Raw genomic sequence first — 17,640 nt, forward strand, 5'->3', positions numbered from 1 at the left:
CTAGATTGTGGGGATTATAGGAAGACAGAAAGCAAAGGAAGAGAGAGCAGGTATTCAAACATGTGTCTCAACCCCTCCTCTCTGAGCCAGAATGGTGGAGAAGAGCATAGACTCTGAATCGGAATGCCTGGGCAATGTTAAGTTGTTTTTCTGTTTCCTGATCTGCACAGCAGGGATAATAGTATTGCCTACATTCCAGAACTGTTATGAGAACTAAGAAAGTGAGTTGTACTAAAGTGCTCAGAATGGTGTTTATTGTGTAGTGGCATTGTTATGGGGGATGGGAGTGGTGGGCATTACTGGTGGATTTTGAAGGAATGCTGAGAGTAGGCTCAACATCTCTCTCCCACTTTGGAGTCTGGAAGATCAACTCAACCTGGAGCAGCCACATCAAAGCAAACTCTTTACCAGAAATGGAGGTGAGCTTGCCTTTCTCCAGGACTGTCAGCAGTTCTCAGCCCCCATGTACCTGAAGGGAAACAGGAGCATTAGCTGAAGGTCTGGTAGGAGATTTTCAGAGGGAATTATCTTAGGGGGGTGGACCACGGAGCTGGTACCACTGGGATGGAGCACATACAAATCACAGCAGATCTCAGGATGGTCCACATCACCATGGGAGCCAAGATAGGGCAGAGTCAACAAGGGAGCCTCCCTGGAGCAGACAGAGAATGTACCATGAGTTATCCTGGCCCCAGACATCAGCCACCAAGGCCAGCAGGAGGCCCAGGAGCAGGCTGAGTCTCTCCTTAGCACTCATCAATTCAGGGGGCAGCCCAGCAGCTGCAGAGCAGAAACTCCCAGAGAGAGACAGGCCCCAGGGAACATCCAAGATCTATCACCTCTCCATCACCAAGCATACATAAACCACACCCTTCTTCTAAATGCCATCTTTGGGGAGATGGGTGTGGAAATCTGAAAGACTGACCATTCTATGGAAATTGAACTGTTTATAACTTAAATGAGTCTGCACTGAAATATAGCCCATCCTCCTCTCACCACTTGTCCCGCAGTGTGGGGACATTATATCATCTAATAGAAATTACCCCCTTTTTTACATTTGGATGTGGTGAGAGTAAATTTGTGACTTTGCTTCTCTCCCCCTACCCCACCCCCAACCTTTAAACTCGGAATTGGATTACTCCCCTTTAACACCACCCCCTGATGCACTCAGGGGCATACCCACCCCCACACAGACACAAGCTGCTGTGTAAAACCAGCTTTAGGAACAAGCCACAGGAGTTAGAGGCTCTGAGATAAACACCAGAAAGAAAAACTTCCCCCAAAAAGGATTCACTCCTGGTAGATTTACTTTAAAAGCAGGGAAAATGCAACTATTTGCATGAACAGAATTTGAAGGCATAACTTTTCCTGCTCTCTTTTTGGCTAATCAAGGGAGAAAATGAGAGAGCATCAGCCAACCTGTCAATAACAACGTGTTGTTTATTTACTTTGTAGAATAAGCCTTATGCTTTGGGGCCCACTGGGTAAACTACAATTTAAAAAATATTTTAAAGATAGAGGGGACAGAGGAAATAACAGCGGAAGTCCCTAAGCCTGAGTCTTGGATAAATGCTGGAGGTCATCCCTACTCAGGAACCCTACTCAGCTCCACCATTGTGAAGTCAGACAGTAAACTCAGGCTGTTTTTCAAGTTCCTGACTAAAAGCAAGCGGGGTGACCTCAGATGGCTCCCCTGGGACTGGAGGGGTATTGGAGCCACTGGGGAAAATGATGCTGCCACCCCGATTCAAAAGGCCACCTATCAATGTGTCGCACGCCACCATTAGAGTACGGGTGCACTCCCTCTCTCTGTCTCTCTCTCTCTTCCCCCCTCCTCCCCCCTCTCCCTCTCACGTGTATGCATGTGTACACTTCTCCCAGGGGCTGAGGCTAAGACAGGCATCCCACATCAGATGGATGAATAGCACGTCTGTCCTGCCAGCTGTGTGCTTTCTCCCACCCAAAGGAAGCAGTAGAGACTCAGACAGCAAAGCCTGGAGTCGCCCACGCAGTCTGTTCGGGCACTCGGTACGTGCGAAGGCAATTGAGGGAAGCAAGATGGAATCAGAAAGAGAAATCATCGACCTTCAAGTAAGTTCTCTCTCAGAGAGAGTAGACTGGAGCTGGGAGGTGGGGTGAAGTTGGGGGAAGAAAGGATTAATATATTGGTCACTTGATATTCTACTCCCCCACCCCCCTCCCCCATTCTCTTTCTTACCCCTTTTCCAAATGTCCTATATCCTTATTTCCTCTTTCTCTCCATTTCCCTGCCGGGTTCTTCACTTGTTTTCAAATATGTGAGAAACAGATTGTTAAAATCCCTCTTGGCCTCTGCTTCCTTTTGTCAGTCAAAGAGCTAATTAGATTCGCGTTACCAGAAAGTGATTTCACATTCTGCGCATCGCTTTTCCCAAAACCCCAGGACAGCAGAGAGTTATTTGAGAGCTGCCGGACAGTTCTCTGGAGACAAGGAAAGATATGAGTTTTGGGGTTAGGAAGAAAGGCAGCTGGCCAACTTTGCATTTTATAGGTTGGAAAAAAACGGAGCCATTCCTTGGCTCTCTCCACAAAGCTCTGCTGTGTAGGACAGAGTCTCCATCGGACAGTGCAAGAACATCAGCATAGTCCACTAGGACGAGGCAGAGATATGCATCCCTGCCTACCTGGGACAGGCTTGCAAGGTGTCAGAGGTTCAGTCCTCCCCTTCAGGGGAGGGAATGGGGTGCAGCAGAGTCAGGTCTCTAGGAGTAGGCACTCTGGACGCTATTTATTGACGAGATTTGAGTCAACCCTTCTATAGGGATCACAGTGGTTGTGTGATAAATTCTCATAGTGTCTGACAATTAGAGTAGGGAAGGGCTATTGAGATCAAGAAGTTTTGGTCACAGAATATGTTCTTCAAGCAAAATCTTAAGCAGCACCCCAGTATAAGCTTCAGAGTCAGGAAGAGCTGCTGTGTTGGACAGAGTGTGGGAGCCTGGTAGAGCCCTCTTCTGCCCCTGACCCCCACTTCCCTCCCCAACCAGGGAAGTTTTAGCATTACTTGGAGCACTGTGTCAAAACCGTTGATCTAGTACAACCACATACCAGTGTCATTTTCCTTGATTGTTATCCAGCCCCAAATGTGGACCCACCTCAGGGCTTGCTGGGCCCTCCGCCTGGAATTCTCTTTACTTTGGTTGCCTCCTAGAACATTCAAGTCTTGGTTCAAATGTTACTGCCTCAAGGAGACCCTCCCGCCACGCTCTCCATAGGAACCCTCCTTCCAATTTGACTTTATTATTTGTTTTATTTCTCCCTCAGTACTGCTCACTTCTTGAAGTTACATTGTTTATTGATTACTTATTATAATCTCACTAGAACATAAACTCCATTAGAGCAGGATCTATTTTATTCATTGCTATATCACTAGTGCCCAAAGCTAGTGCTTGGTACACAGTGACTGCTCAGGAAATATTTGTTAAATGAATGAGGTAAGGAAGCCATGAATTAGATAACCAATAGGCATAAGGTCACTCAACCAGAACATGACAGAGTCAGGACTCCAACCCAGGTCTTCTGATATTTCATCTAGTTCTTGCTTCCATTGGATTCACAGCAGCTAAGGAAACAGAAGAACAAGTTTTTTATGTGCTGATGGACTGAACAATCCTGAGTTGCAGGGTAAAGGCTCTGCATTTGAAAGGTTCAGAAAGAGGAATTACTGGCCAGACCTTGATTAATGTCTCTATCTCTGGCAGATAACTAAAGTGTTGGGGTACCTTTCTCTTATTCATTAGAGTTATTCTCTCCCAATATACTCTTTTATTCTGGTATCTTATTCATACTTTCTTTTGATCATTTATAAATTTGGTTAGTCAGAAGGTTATCCATTAGTTTCTTCAATTTCCCCTCCAGTTCTGGATCAAATTAGGTCTTGAATCCTCTTTGAAAACTGAGTCACCTTCATCCTCTGAGAAGGAGAGCTTTGGTTATGAACAGGCCAAGGTGTCTTTCCTCTATAAGCATGATTTTATCTTCTCTTCACGAGGCAGCTGCTGCATGAAATCCAGAGGAAAGACATAGAAAAGGCCCTAGAACATTATGTACTAAAGTTCTTCCTCTGTGTGTTATTCTCTTTTTAAAAATACATATTTTTATTGATTGCAGAGAGGAAGGGAAAGGGAGAGAGAGCTAGAAACATCAATGATAAAAGAGAATCATTGACTGGCTGCCTCTTGCACACCCCCACACTGAGGATGAAGCCCACAACCTGGGAATGTGCCCTGACTGGGAATTGAACTGTGACCTCCTGGTTCACAGGTCAAAGCTCAACCACTGAGCCACACTGGCTTGGCTGTGTGTGTGTGTGTGTGTGTGTGTGTGTGTGTGTGTGTGTGTGTGTTTTAATGGTTTCCCAGGGGTGGTAAGAATCTATTGACTCTAAGTCAATTTCATCCATTCATTCAACTGATAGTTACTGATTAATGACTATTTCACTCTATGCTTGCTAGGTATGGGAAAGTTATCTTAGTTAATGAGGTCATTACAGTGGGTTGGTTTTTTGCATAAGCTCAATAATGTTGCTCTGTTTTATAGCTCCAAGACAAATCTTAAACTTGTAAATGTGTTATCTATTGCAAGAAGAACAGGTAAAAAACATGCTAATGATTTGCTGTTTTCCAATCTGAACAGCTTAAAGCCTAAATCCAAACATTAATGGCACAGTATTTAAACCAGGGCAACTTTTTTTTTTAATCATATAATTACTATTCTCCCCTTTATAATCTTGATCTTGGAGAGGTCATTTATGTTTAAGTACAATGATTAACTCCTAGTGATCACTATCTCATTGCCAAAACAAAACAAATCAAGGAAAGGACAAAAGTTTACTATACTTCAACACTTACTGAGTAGCAAATAAATCATGATGCCTGACCGTAGAAGGCCCATCAAGTGGAAGAAATCTACACAATGATACAAAGAAACTGTTTGGTTAAAATACTTTTTCCATAATTAAAATTATTTTGTTCTTTTTTTTTTCCTATTTATTTATTTATTTATTTACTTATTTAAATATTTTTATTTATTTATTTTTTTAATTTTAATAAATCTTTATTCAGATTATTACAATTGTTTCTCCTTTTTTCCCCCGTAGCTCCCCTCCACCCAGTTCCCACCCCACCTTCTGCCCTTACCTCCCCCCCACTGTCCTCATCCATAGGTGTATGATTTTTGTCCAGTCTCTTCATGAACCCCCCATACCCCTTTCCCCCTGAGAATTATCAGTCCACTCCCTTTCTATGCCCCTGATTCTATTATATTCACCAGATTATTCTGTTCCTCAGGTTTTTAATTCACTTGATTTTTAGGTTCACTTGTTGATAGATATGTATTTGTTGTTCATAATTTTTGTCTTTACTTTTTTCTTCTTCCTCTTCTTTAAGAATACCTTTCAGCATTTCATATAATACTGGTTTGGTGGTGATGAACTCCTTCAGCTTTTTCTTATCTGTGAAGCTCTTTATCTTCCCTTCAATTCTGAATGATAGCTTTGCTGGGTAGAGTAATCTTGGTTGTAGGTTCTTGCTATTCATCACATTGAAAATTTCTTGCCACTCCCGTCTGGCCTGCATAATTTCTGTTGAGAAGTCAGCTGACAGTCGTATGGGTGCTCCCTTGTAGGTAACTAACTGTTTTTCTCTTGCTGCTTTTAATATTCTCTCTTTGTCTTTTGCTCTTGGCATTTTAATTATGATGTGTCTTGGTGTGGTCCTCTTTGGATTCCTTTTGTTTGGGGTTCTGTGCGCTTCCTGGACTTGTAAGTCTATTTCTTTCACCAGGTGGGGGAAGTTTTCAGTCATTATTTCTTCCAATAGGTTTTCAATATCTTGCTCTCTCTCTTCTTCTGGCACCCCCATAATTCTGATGTTGGTACGCTTGAAGTTGTCCCAGAGTCTTCCTACACTATCTTCAACTTTTTGGATTTTTTTTTTTGCTTTTTGCTTTTTCAGTTGAGTGTTTTTTGCTTCTTTGTATTTCAATTCTTTGACTTGATTTTTGTGTTCCTCTTGTCTGTTTTTGGGTCTCTGTATAATATTTTTTATTTCAGTCAGTGTATGTTTAATTTCTAGTTGGTCCTTTTTCATATCTTCGAGGGTCTCGTTATATTTATCGGCCTTTTCTAGGATATTCTTGAAAAGCCTTATAACCGTGGTTTTGAATTCTATATCCAGTCGTTTGTTTTCCTCCATTTCTTTCGTTTGTGATCTGTTTCTTTGACGCCGCATTTTCACTGCTTCCCTGAGTTGGTAAGGTAGATTTGTGTGCTAGGTTTCCTAATGGTCCAGTGGGTCGGCCTCCCCAGTTAACCTGAGGTAGACACTCTTGGTGCACCCCTTTGTGGACTGTGTGTACAGCCTTGTTGTAGTTAAGTCTTGATTGTTGTTGGTATCACTGGGAGGAATTGACCTCCAGGCCAGTTGGCTGTAAGGATCAGCTGCTTCTATGCTGGGAGAAGTCCGGTGCTGGAGACAGCCTTATAGGATTAGACTTGCCAAATTGCAATAGCCTCTGTGCTCTGCTTGGATGGGGTGGAGTCTCAGGGCGGAGCAGACAGTCTTGGCTTCCCGGCAGCCTTGTCCTTGCGCGCACACGCAGACCTCTGCCTTCCCCGGCTCCCGAGTCTCCACCCAAGAGTCCAGACTCCCCCCACAAGAGCGTGGGTCCCCAGGGGCTCGCCTGGAACCAGGGTTCAGTGCAGTCAGAACTGGGGCCCAGTGCTGTCAGGAGCCTCTGACTCCCTTCCACTAGGGAAAGCCTGTGGCAACCTCCGCAGCCTTTGTGCGCACTGGCACGCCGCGCCTTCAGACTTCTGCCTTCCCCAGCTCCCGAGTCTCCGCCCGAGAGTCCAGATTCCCCCCACAAGAGCGTGGGTCCCCAGGGGCTCGCCTGGAACTGGGGTCCAGTGCAGTCAGAACTGGGGCTCAGTGCGGTCGGGGGCTTCCTTCCTGCCGCCAGAGAAAGTCAGCCAGGCTCTCAGCCTCCCTTCCTCTCTGCGCGCACAAAGACCCTTTGCCGTACCTCCAATTCTCTGTGAGCTTTTCTCTTTCCTTCTAGTTGTAGAATTTTCACTCAGCCAGCTTTCCTGTGGTTCTGGATGGTGTCCGTTCTGTCTTTTAGTTGTAGTTTTGAAATTGTTGTGCGAGGCAGCAGTTTAGGTGTTTACCTATGCCGCCATCTTGGTTTTCTCCAAAATTATTTTGTTCTTTAAAAAAAATAAAATAGCCGAAACCAGTTTGGCTCAGTGGATAGAGCGTCGGCCTGCGGACTGAAGGGTCCCAGGTTTGATTCCGGTCAAGGGCATGTACCTTGGTTGCGGGCACATCCCCAGTGGGAGGTGTGCAGGAGGCAGCTGATCGATGTTTCTCTCTCATCGATGTTTCTAGCTCTCTATCCCTCTCCCTTCCTCTCTGTAAAATATCAATAAAATATATTTTAAAAAATAATAAAATAAAATACTTTTTCCAAAAAACATGATTCAATATCACCAATGGGCAATATAAGCATTACCAATAACTGACCATTTTTTATTGTAATGGTAATCTTTATAGTTTTCATGTGTATTACAAAATCATAGCTAATCCATCAAACCTGTGATTTCAAAAATGTTATTGTTTAGGATGAGGCTAAAGGAAGTGGCACGGTATGTTTTAACTCCTTATGCAGACATTGTAAATGATGTGGGCACACTCTGAATATTTTAATAATTTTATCTGTCTTCACTGTTCAGACTGTAGATGGCTTAGATGATATAAATCACAGGTCTATGTCTGTACATACTGCTGCTTTATTCTCACTACATTGAAATCACAAACAGGGTACAATTAAAGTCTGGGAAACTCTCATCTAAAAAACATTAAATTAAGTCACTATAATTAGTGTTGCAGGTGTTTCTCTAGGTCAAAACCTATGAGACTGTGATGGTTAGTAGTGGTACAATTGGGTGTAAAAAAGATTGACACACAGTACTCAAAGCAAGTTTCCACTACCAGGTGAATGCCTGAAACTGCCCCTCTCCTGTAGCTGTGGCCTCCAAGCTTCTGCCCTTCCCCTGCCCTGCCAGGGAGCTAAGGCTTCTTCTCTCCCAGACTCTAGCCTTGACTAGTTTTCCATCTTTTCGCAGCTCCCAGAGTCTGAATGTATGAAGGGTTGAGGAAAATCCCTTCCTTCCCCTTCAAACAGTGTTGCAACCCCACCACTCACTATGGAGTTCAAGCCACTTGCCTTGCTCCTTCCCAAAAGGGACCTTCGGCTTACTAGTTGCCAAAGTAGATTCAGTCCTCTGGCCCTTTGTTCTACCTGAACTGAATACTGAGGGAGATGTGAAGATGTTCAGAGATGGTTCCCTAGTGGAGGAACTAAGACTTGTACATACTGCACGTAAATTCAATGTAGAAAGGGTTAAGGAAGTACAGCAAGAAAGAAATGGAATACAACTAGAGTGGAGGTAAAACTACTTATAAGTAAAAGGAGAGCTATAGATAAAATATTCTGGAAGTATTTTCAAATGGAAGTTCCAGAAAACAATTTGGTAGTATGTAACAAGAGACTTAAAAATGACCTAGTAATCCCACTTCTAGAAACAGCCTAAGAAAATAATCAGAGATGTATTCAGTTATGCAAGGATGTTTTTGGAATATGATTTATAGCCAAAAAATGGAGTGTCCAACATAAAGGAATGGTTAAATAAATTTTGGTACATCTGTAAACAGATATCATGAAATAATTTTTTCAATGTATGGGAAGAATATTTAAAGGAATACCAAAATACTAATTATGTGTTAAGTCAAAAAAGGAGGATACATAGCCCAGCCAGCGTGGCTCAGTGATTGAGTTTCAACTTATGAACCAGGAGGTCATCGTTCAGGGCACATGCCCAGGTTGTAGGCTTGATCCCCAGTGTGGGGCCTGCAGGAGGCAGCAGGTCAATGATTCTCTCTCATCATTGATGTTTCTATCTCTCTCTCCCTCTCCCTTCCTCTCTGAAATCAATAAAAAAATATTTTTTAAAAAATAGGATACATAAATGTATAAACATCTGATCCCGATTTCTTAAAAAAAAAAAAAAAGCATATACAATAAACACATGCAAGAAAACCGTTCACAAGAAATACACCAAAATGTTAAGACTGATTATTTCTGGATTATGAATGACTTTTTTTTCTTTTACTTTTATTTTTTATTTCCACTACACATTTTCTCCCAACCCATATATTATATTTAGAATAGAAAAGAAAAACCTGTAGTTTCAAAAAGAAAATTAGAGAAGCAGATGTGCCTATATGCAAATGAATATATTTCTGAACATGGGCCCTAAAGGCATATATACACACATATATATTTATTCCCTCTGATTACCATAGAAAATAGACAGCTGATGAATCTTTTTTTTTTTTAAGTAGGCACTCCTTTTAAGTGTTTCATATCTGAATATGTTCCAAGAACAAACTTTAGAAATGTTACATCCTGGGACAAAACTTCAGACCACTGAGTTTTTATATAGCCCCTTCAGAGGTACAATATCTGACACGAGTAGAAGGGGCTGAGGTGGTTGCATCCTTGATTTAGTTAGATCGTATACCTGACAACTTCAGTAACATGTCTTACTACCACCTAAATAAAACTACAAAAAGTACTTGTATTAAGTAGATACATAAGATGATAGCTAGCCAGCTAGATGGACAGACAGATGATAGAAGGATTTGGGCCCTGGCTGATGTGGCTAAATGGTTTGAGCTTTGACCCCCACACCAATGGGTTGCTGGTTCGATTCTAGGTCTAGGGCACATACATGGGTTGTAGGTTCAATCCCTGGCCCCCAATCAGGGCTGGTATGGGAAGCAATCAATCTCTCTTTCTCTCCCCCTTCCCCACCCCGCCCCCCGTCCCCTCCCATCCTTCCACTCTCTAAAAATCAATAGAAAAAATATCCTTGGGTGAGGATTAACAAAATAAAAAAAGGAAGAAGGATTTGGGATGATTTCTTGGAGGAGATAGGCACTGAGTGAACTTTGAAGGATGAATAGGACTTTGACTCGTGGAAGTATTCTAGTGGTGAGAACAATGTGAACAAAAGCTGGAAGCAGAAAAAACATAGGGCATATTTGGAAAAAAATAAATAATCCAATTTGTCTAGATTGATAAGGTGAATGGAGGAGAAACCGTGGGAAATATGATTATAAGGGTAGGATGGAACCTGATCATGATGGTCCTTGAAGGCCATGTTACTCTCCTTAGGGAGGAACTGACCAGTGACTCTTTGCCCTGCAGAAGCACCTGGGCTCTCAGGTGGAGGTCCTGGAAAGAGGTGAGCGAGTAATAAAAAATCTGGCTGTGCCTCCCAAGATCTAGTGCCCCTCCCAGATTTGGACTTCTAAATGGGACTTAGAGGGGACATGAGTCTCATAGACCAAAGGCATTGTTTGATAGAGGAGAAAACAGGTCCAGAAATGTGTGGTGTTTAATTGGGCCTTAGAATCCCATATGATCTGCCCCAAGTTAGCCATGACATTGAGCAGAGCAGCAGTCGCCAACCTTTCGGACCTCAAAGACCACCAGTGGTCCACGGACCACAGGTTGGCGACTGCTGGAACAGAGCACTCAATGGACAATAAACTACTCAATAAACACTGTATTTGTTGACAAGTTCATATATTCAATTTGTTATGCACAGTGAAAGCGTCTTTCAAATACAGGATGTAATCTAATCCTCCCAACTACGCAATGGTTATTACTCCACCTCCACTGGGTGAGAAACAGAAGCTGAGAAGTCAAGTACGAGATCACAGAGCAGGAGAGAGGCAGGGCTAGGACTCAAACCTAGATTTTCTTTTTGCTGCTTTAGCTCAGTGGTTTCCAAATGTGGTCCCTGGAGCAGCAGTAGCCCATCACGTGGGAACTTGTTAGAAATGCAAATTCTCTGTCCCCAGTCTAGACCTACTGAATCAGAAACCCTGGGGATGGGACCCAGCAACCTGTATTTTAACAAGCCCCCTGATGATTCTGATGCACACTGAAGTTTCAGAACTACTGCGTAATATATGGCTAATTGATGCAGGAGGACATGGAGGCTCCAAGACTGACCTTCTTTCTCCTAGTCAACTCTAGATAAGCCAAGAGGTAGCACTTGCACCAGACCTGGAGTAATGCAGGCCCCTCCTCTTCTCTTCCCACCCCCCCCCCCTCCCCACACACACACAACATAGTCCTGGCATAGGCCTCATCCAGAGGAGTAGTTGCCAGGCACTTTTTGAAAGCACAAAGGATCTAACTAAGCCTCACAAATCTAAACTTGTTTCAAGGCGAGATACCACCACAGTCACTGCTATTACATTATTACATGTGTGTGGTGATTTACACCCACTCTGATGAGAGATGGTTGGGATTACTCCAGCCTGGAAAAGAGGTATGTTAGGCCTACCCCACTGGGGAAAGATGTCTCTCTCCTGTCACCCAGCCCTGCTTTTCGTGGGAGGGAGGGGAGCAACTGCAGGCAAGAGTGGGACCTTCCCACAGGGGACAGGGGAACAGATACCCAGGGTGTGGGGCACTCCTTTTCTGCAGAGGTAGAGAGAAAGAGCAGAGGGGTGTAGTATTCCTAAAGAGTCTGCCCAGGGCCTTGGGGACAGGCGTCAGGAGGGAAGGGGGCAGTGCTGAAACATCAAGCAGTGGGAGAGTTGCGTCTGCGTCTGGAGGATCTCTGCGAAAGGGCTACCAGCGTCCTGAAACAGTGAGCCTCAGAGCTGCAAGTTCACCAGGCTCCATGCCAAGAGAATGGAAAACCCCTGGGCCTCTCCAGAGGTGAACTCCCTGTTTCCACAACCCCCATCCAGGGAACCGGAGTTGTTGACCCCCAGGTGCGAGGACCTGGCTTTGGTCTTTGTTTTTGTGTGCCTGCCTTGTGCCCTGGGCACAGAGTCCAGGGACTGATCTCTGCCTGGATACACATTTTCAGTCCTAATCTGTACACAGCCAGGCTAGTCTCATTCACACAGCCAGGACCTTTCCCCTTCAGCTGCAGTTTCCTAGAAGTGTGACCGCCCAGTGTTATGATTCAAACAGGACTCAGTCCCCAGGGATAGATAGCAGGGCAGGGTGGAGTTGGCGGTGTTGGACCTAAAATGCCACGCCCTGTCTCTCTGGTTTTCAGAGTAATACACAATTTAATGCCCATCCACACTCCTTGTTAATTACCTTCAAGGGGGTTAGGGGTGAAGATGAGGAACAGAAATCTTGCAACGACAGACTCTGTATTAACCAGATCCTGGGCTACTCCAAGCAATCACTGGAAGCCAGTACCTTCCTAGCTCCACGGAGCTTCCAAGCTACAGATCTCTATGCTTTCAGGCCCTTGAGGAGCAGTCAACTGGACAGAAGCTCCAAATCCTCTGCTGAGATTACTCCTCTCCCGGCAGTTGTAGGGGTGGCTTGAAGAGGAGGCAGGGTAGGAGGGAAGGGAACAAATGACAGACAAGCTTTCTGCTCCATACGGTTTCGACTGGTATTCCTAAAGCACAGAATTCAGCATTGCCTATGAGCGCTTTTCACAGCAATAGCAGCCATCAGAGGGCTGCAAGTGTGGAATAGAGAGATAGAAAGAGATGACAGAGAAAGAGAGAGAGAGAGAGAGAGAGAGAGAGAGAGAGAATATGAATGAATATGTACATGAGAGAGACAGAAAAGAGCCCTGTTATTTTGTTTCCCATTCTCCATGTGATCGGCAGTAGTTTTCCTCCTCCACTAAGAAGTCAGCCTCCTCCCCTACCATCCTGATGTGACCTACTTATCTATTCCCTTTAAAGGGAGGTACCTTGGAAGGCAGCCCAGTCCAGGGCGGTTCTGTCTGAGTCTCAAAGAGACAAGCTCTGTAGTAAGTGAAATCCAGAAGGTGAAAAATCATGGGGCAAGGGCAAGGTAGTAGGGAGTTAGGCAAGTCTGGGGGAAAAGGGAAATGGAGGTTGGAGCCCCAAGGAGAGTGGTCAGTGGTGTGCTCTTGGACATCAGGACTCTTCAAGCTGTGACTATGGGGAACAGGTTTTGGGCCCAGCAAAGAGTAGTGGAAGCAGCCAATGTTGACTCCTGGAGAGAATACACAAACAGAATAAACATAAAATCCCAGTTCTTGCAAGTTTCCTGCTTTCTCCTCCTAGTTCACTGAGCTGAGTGATCTCATCTCTGAGCCCCAGTTTGCTTATCTGCAAAATGGGGACAACAATTTCTACCTCAGAAGATTGATAAAAAGATTAAATTATTTACTGCACCCTCTGTTCCCTCCTAAAGAAAACTCAACTAGGTCTCAGATCAATGGCACATATCATAACTACCATTTATATGTATCTATTTTGTGGGAAGCACTGGATATAGAGTTTATCTCAACTCTGTGAGGAATCCTACATAATAAAGAGCTAATATGCTAATTAGACTGAACAGCAGAACGACCGTCCGGACGACCTTCCGGGTGAAGCCAGGGCTGCAAGGGCCAAGCCCCTTGCACAAATTTTGTGCATCAGGCCTCTAGTGTATTATGATCATTTAACCCAGTGGTCGGCAAACTCATTAGTCAACAGAGCCAAATATCAACAGTACAACAATTGAAATTTCTTTTGAGAGCCGAAAACCGACTTCTGCGCATGGGCCACGAAGTTTCAATCGCACTGTACGTGCGCGCCCGCACGTGGTATTTTGTGGAAGAGCCACACTCAAGGGGCCAAAGAGCCAAATGTGGCTCGCGAGCCGCAGTTTGCCGACCACTGATTTAACCGATGAGGAATCCAAGACTCAGAGAAGTTAAAACACTTATGCAAACTCACACAGCTAACAGGTAGCAGAGCTGAGGTTGGCACTCATGGCTGTCTGGCCTTCCCTAGACTGTCACATCACTGGCCTTAATGACAAAGTAGCTGGCAAACATCCTTGCCCCCAAATATAAGTAAATTTAGAATGCTGAGTCAGATTGAGTCCCTGAGAAATCAAAGAATAATTGGGTTGTATAATGCTATTATTTTATGTTAATCTTGGCAAGGAGGACATTGTCTTGCAGTCTGGAAAACTATAAACGCCTATCTGGTCTCTAGCTTCTGGGCCTTCAGTCTAGCCTCCCTCCAACCCATTCTTCTCACTGTAGCCACAGAGAACATCTTCCTGCTTCTGTCACTGGGTCTGAGCTGCCCTGAAGATTACATCCAAACCCAATGTGGCCATGGATTGTCCTGTCCTTGGTAGGCCCTAGACTTGAGAGGCCCTACCCTATTTTTTATCAATTGTATTAAAATATATCTATATCACTCCCAAATGTGAAATTTTTAAACGAGTTTTTCATTATTTGCAATTTAGAATGATTAAATGTTTACTTTTCACATGTAGGTACCAATCATTTTTTTTTCAGGTCTCAAATATTTGGGGTCTTTGGAAAGCTCACAGTCCTAAGGACTATGCATATGGTGCCTAATGAGTGAAACAGCCCTCTATGTGGCCCCTGCCCACTTCTGCTGCATACCAGGCTTTTGTAAATACTGTTGTCTCTGCCAAGAATTTTGTTTCTCCTTCTATAGCAGTGCCCTGCTCACCATTCTCCCCTCCCTCATTGCCCAGAAATTTATTTATTTTGACCTAAGTTCATAGAAGTCTATCCTCTCAGTTTCTTTGTATATAAAATAGGAGTGATAGTATTAATAGGAGTACCTACTTCATATGGCTAAGATAAAATAAGCCCTAGCCGATTTGGCCCAGTGGATAGGGCATTGGCCTGCAGACTGAAGGGTCCCGGGTTTGATACTGGTCAAGGGCAGGTACCTTGGTTGCAGGCTCCTCCCTGGCCTGGACCCTGGTTGGGGCTCATGCAGGAGGCAACCAATCGATGTGTTTCTCTCACATCAATATTTCTCTCTCTTCCACTCTCTCTACAAATCGATGGAAAAATATCCTCGGGTGAGGATTAAAAAAAGAAAAGATAAAATAAGTTAGTATACCAACACCTTGCTACACAAAATATGATACCTGGGAACTTGTCAGGCTCCACCCCAGTCACACTGAATCAGAATCTGCAGGTTAACAAGATCCACAGGTGATTCAAATGCACATTTAAGTGCTGCACTAAAGTACTTAGAACAACGATTTTCAATCTTTTTCAACTTATGGCACACATAAACTAATTACTAACATTCTGCAGCATGCCAAAAAATATATTTTTTGGCCAATGGGCAAAAAAATAGGTATAATTTTGATTTAGTTACAAAACATGTAATTACCTACTCTTTTGCTTCAACATGACTTTAAAAAATCAGGAGCCTATATGTGTATGTAAGGATTTCTGTACCAAGAATTAACCAATCAGACACAACCTTATTATGCCACATCAACCAATAAGATGCAACTCTATTGTATGATCTATATTTATTTATGGTTCAAGACAGGGCCTTCATACGAGATGACTACTGTTGTGTTGGCTGTTGTCATATTTTTATTTGTCAATCTAAAGGAAAAGAGGTCAGTGCCCCTGACTAAATAGTCAGGTATTGCATGTTTTAAAAATTCTTGTGGCACACCAGTTGAAAATCGCTGAGTTAGAACAATGCCTGTTACATAATAAACACTCAATAAATGATACCATTGTTATCATTGCCCTCCATTTTCCTTCACACCTACTTTTAACTTCAGAATTCTAGTTCAGCGGCTTATGCACAGAGTTCCTGGTGAACACTGGCATCCTGGGACCTGGGCCATGGCATTTTCGCTAAATGCTGAAGCTACAGTCAAAACAGGGTTCCTGCACCCAGTTAGCTTCCCTCCATCAAGAGGGAGACAAGTAAGGAAACTGCAATATGTGGTGTGGCAAAGGCTACTGAAAGAGAATGCTCAAGTCCTGTAGGAGGCAGCTGACCTGGACTTGTGGGTCAAGGAAAGTGCTATTTATTCTACGACGGAAAGATGTTTCAGTAACTCAAGATTTCCCCCCAAAGTGACAAAATGGTCTCTACTTAAACAGTGAACTGATTGCATCCAGGTGTGAGATGGCCTGGGAAGGCCTTTAACTTTGCTCGGAAGTATCTACTGCCTCTGCTGTCTGCTCCCAAAGCAAACAAGGGAACCGTGGAGGTTTGAGTCTAGTAGACACTACTTGGTGTCCAGGTACAAGCCCCCTCACTTACAGAAAACTTTGGCTTCACGGCAAACCAGACCCTCAGTAGCTATAAAATTCTTAATCTCTCAGAGCCTTAGTTTCCTCATTTCCAGAATTTGAATAAGGATATGCCTCTCTACAGTGTTCTTGTGAGGATTGCGAGGACAAAAGTAAAGTTCCAGACAGAGAAGGGGAAGAATCACGTGTCCCTTCTCCCTTTGCCTAGTTCGTGCACCGTTTAGCAGCTGGGTGGATTTAGGCTTGAGGGCTGGAGTTTCTACACTGTGAACCATTTCTTCTTACAAGTACCACTCTCCCTCCTCTCCCCCAATCTGGGCTGGGAGGCTGAGATAGGCAGCAATCGTGTCCGTGAGCAAGCTGGAAGGGACGGGGTCAGTTAGGGGCACATGTGGGGTGATTTTGGAGGGAAGAAAAGGCCACTGTTTTTCAGAGCCCTAAACAACCTATGATGGATGTTCTGAAAGCTCCTGAACAGACCCGACACAGTGCGGCCACGGTGAACCTCGGGCAGCCTGCCTGTGCTTAAGTGATGCATTCCCTGGCAGACACCTTGGTGGATATATGAATATTCTTTTCATAAGGAGAAGTCTGTCTCCTGCAGGCAAACACCGGAGCGCTGGCTTCCTCCCCTTCCCCTCTGCACCCTCCCCCCAGTCCAAACTGGCCCCGGAAATGCCGGCGAGAACCCCGCGGAAAAGGCTGAGCGTTCAGGCAGCGGCTGATTGGCTGGGAGGAGGCCGGGCCCAGGGGCGGGGCGCGCGGGGCTGTAGCTGGAGGGCCCAGACCAGGAGCACAAAATCAGCTGACTCCGGCTGGACACGCTGCTGGGAGGGGAAACAGGCCTGAGGGTACCCTTCCCCCATCCGGCCCTGGGGCCCGCCGTGCGTCTGGCCTTGAGCTTTTGTAACGTGGCTTTATCTCTTCCTTCCCTCACTGAAGATGGAGCGCAGTCCTTTTCTAAAGCAAAACCACCCCTTCCCACCTACCAGTTCAGTTCAGCCTTTGTCTCTGTGTAGTCGGGCTGGCTTCGGGCTGTGGGAGGGCAGAGAGGCCTCTTCCTGCCTCCCCCCGCACCCTCTCCGGGGGCGGACTTGCTAACAGGGGTGGGTGGAGCCCAGTCAGAACTATTTCGGTTCCTTTTTCTCAGAGCGCCTTTGGTTTCCTGCTTAGTTTCCCCCAGGCTTTCCTTATGTTGTTAATAATAATAGCTACCACTTTCTGAGCACTTGCCTTATATCAAGTAGGCACTTTACATATATATTTTTTTTCTGGTATTTTAGGTCAACTGTATTATTAACCCCATTTTACAGGTGAGACTACTTGACGTTAAGAAAAACCAATTTGCTGAATGACACAGCTATTTTATTGTAAGTGGTTTAACTGGGATTCACGTCCTAGGCTGGCTGACTAATTGAGCACTTTAATCCTGCCATAGTCTATGTTGTAGAATGTGGTGGTCA

At 44.5% G+C, this 17,640-nt stretch overlaps 1 protein-coding gene across 2 annotated transcripts in view; it reads left to right on the forward strand.

Annotated features, from left to right (window-relative positions):
• The first annotated feature begins 1,782 nt into the window (after positions 1-1,782).
• The window catches only part of NINJ2 (ninjurin 2), an 88,523-nt gene continuing 72,665 nt past the window's right edge, over positions 1,783-17,640 (forward strand). Inside the window, exon 1 of one of the 2 annotated variants that reach the window (XM_080660833.1) lies at positions 1,783-2,091. In XM_080660833.1, the coding sequence (XP_080516959.1) occupies positions 1,918-2,091 (174 nt within the window). In that variant the 5' untranslated portion in view covers positions 1,783-1,917. The remainder of the gene's footprint in view (positions 2,092-17,640) is intronic. The other variant, XM_080660834.1, reaches the window with a different exon arrangement.

Source organism: Plecotus auritus (genome assembly GCF_963455305.1).
Source record: "Plecotus auritus genome assembly, chromosome: 3".
Classification (NCBI taxonomy): Eukaryota; Metazoa; Chordata; class Mammalia; order Chiroptera; family Vespertilionidae; genus Plecotus; species Plecotus auritus.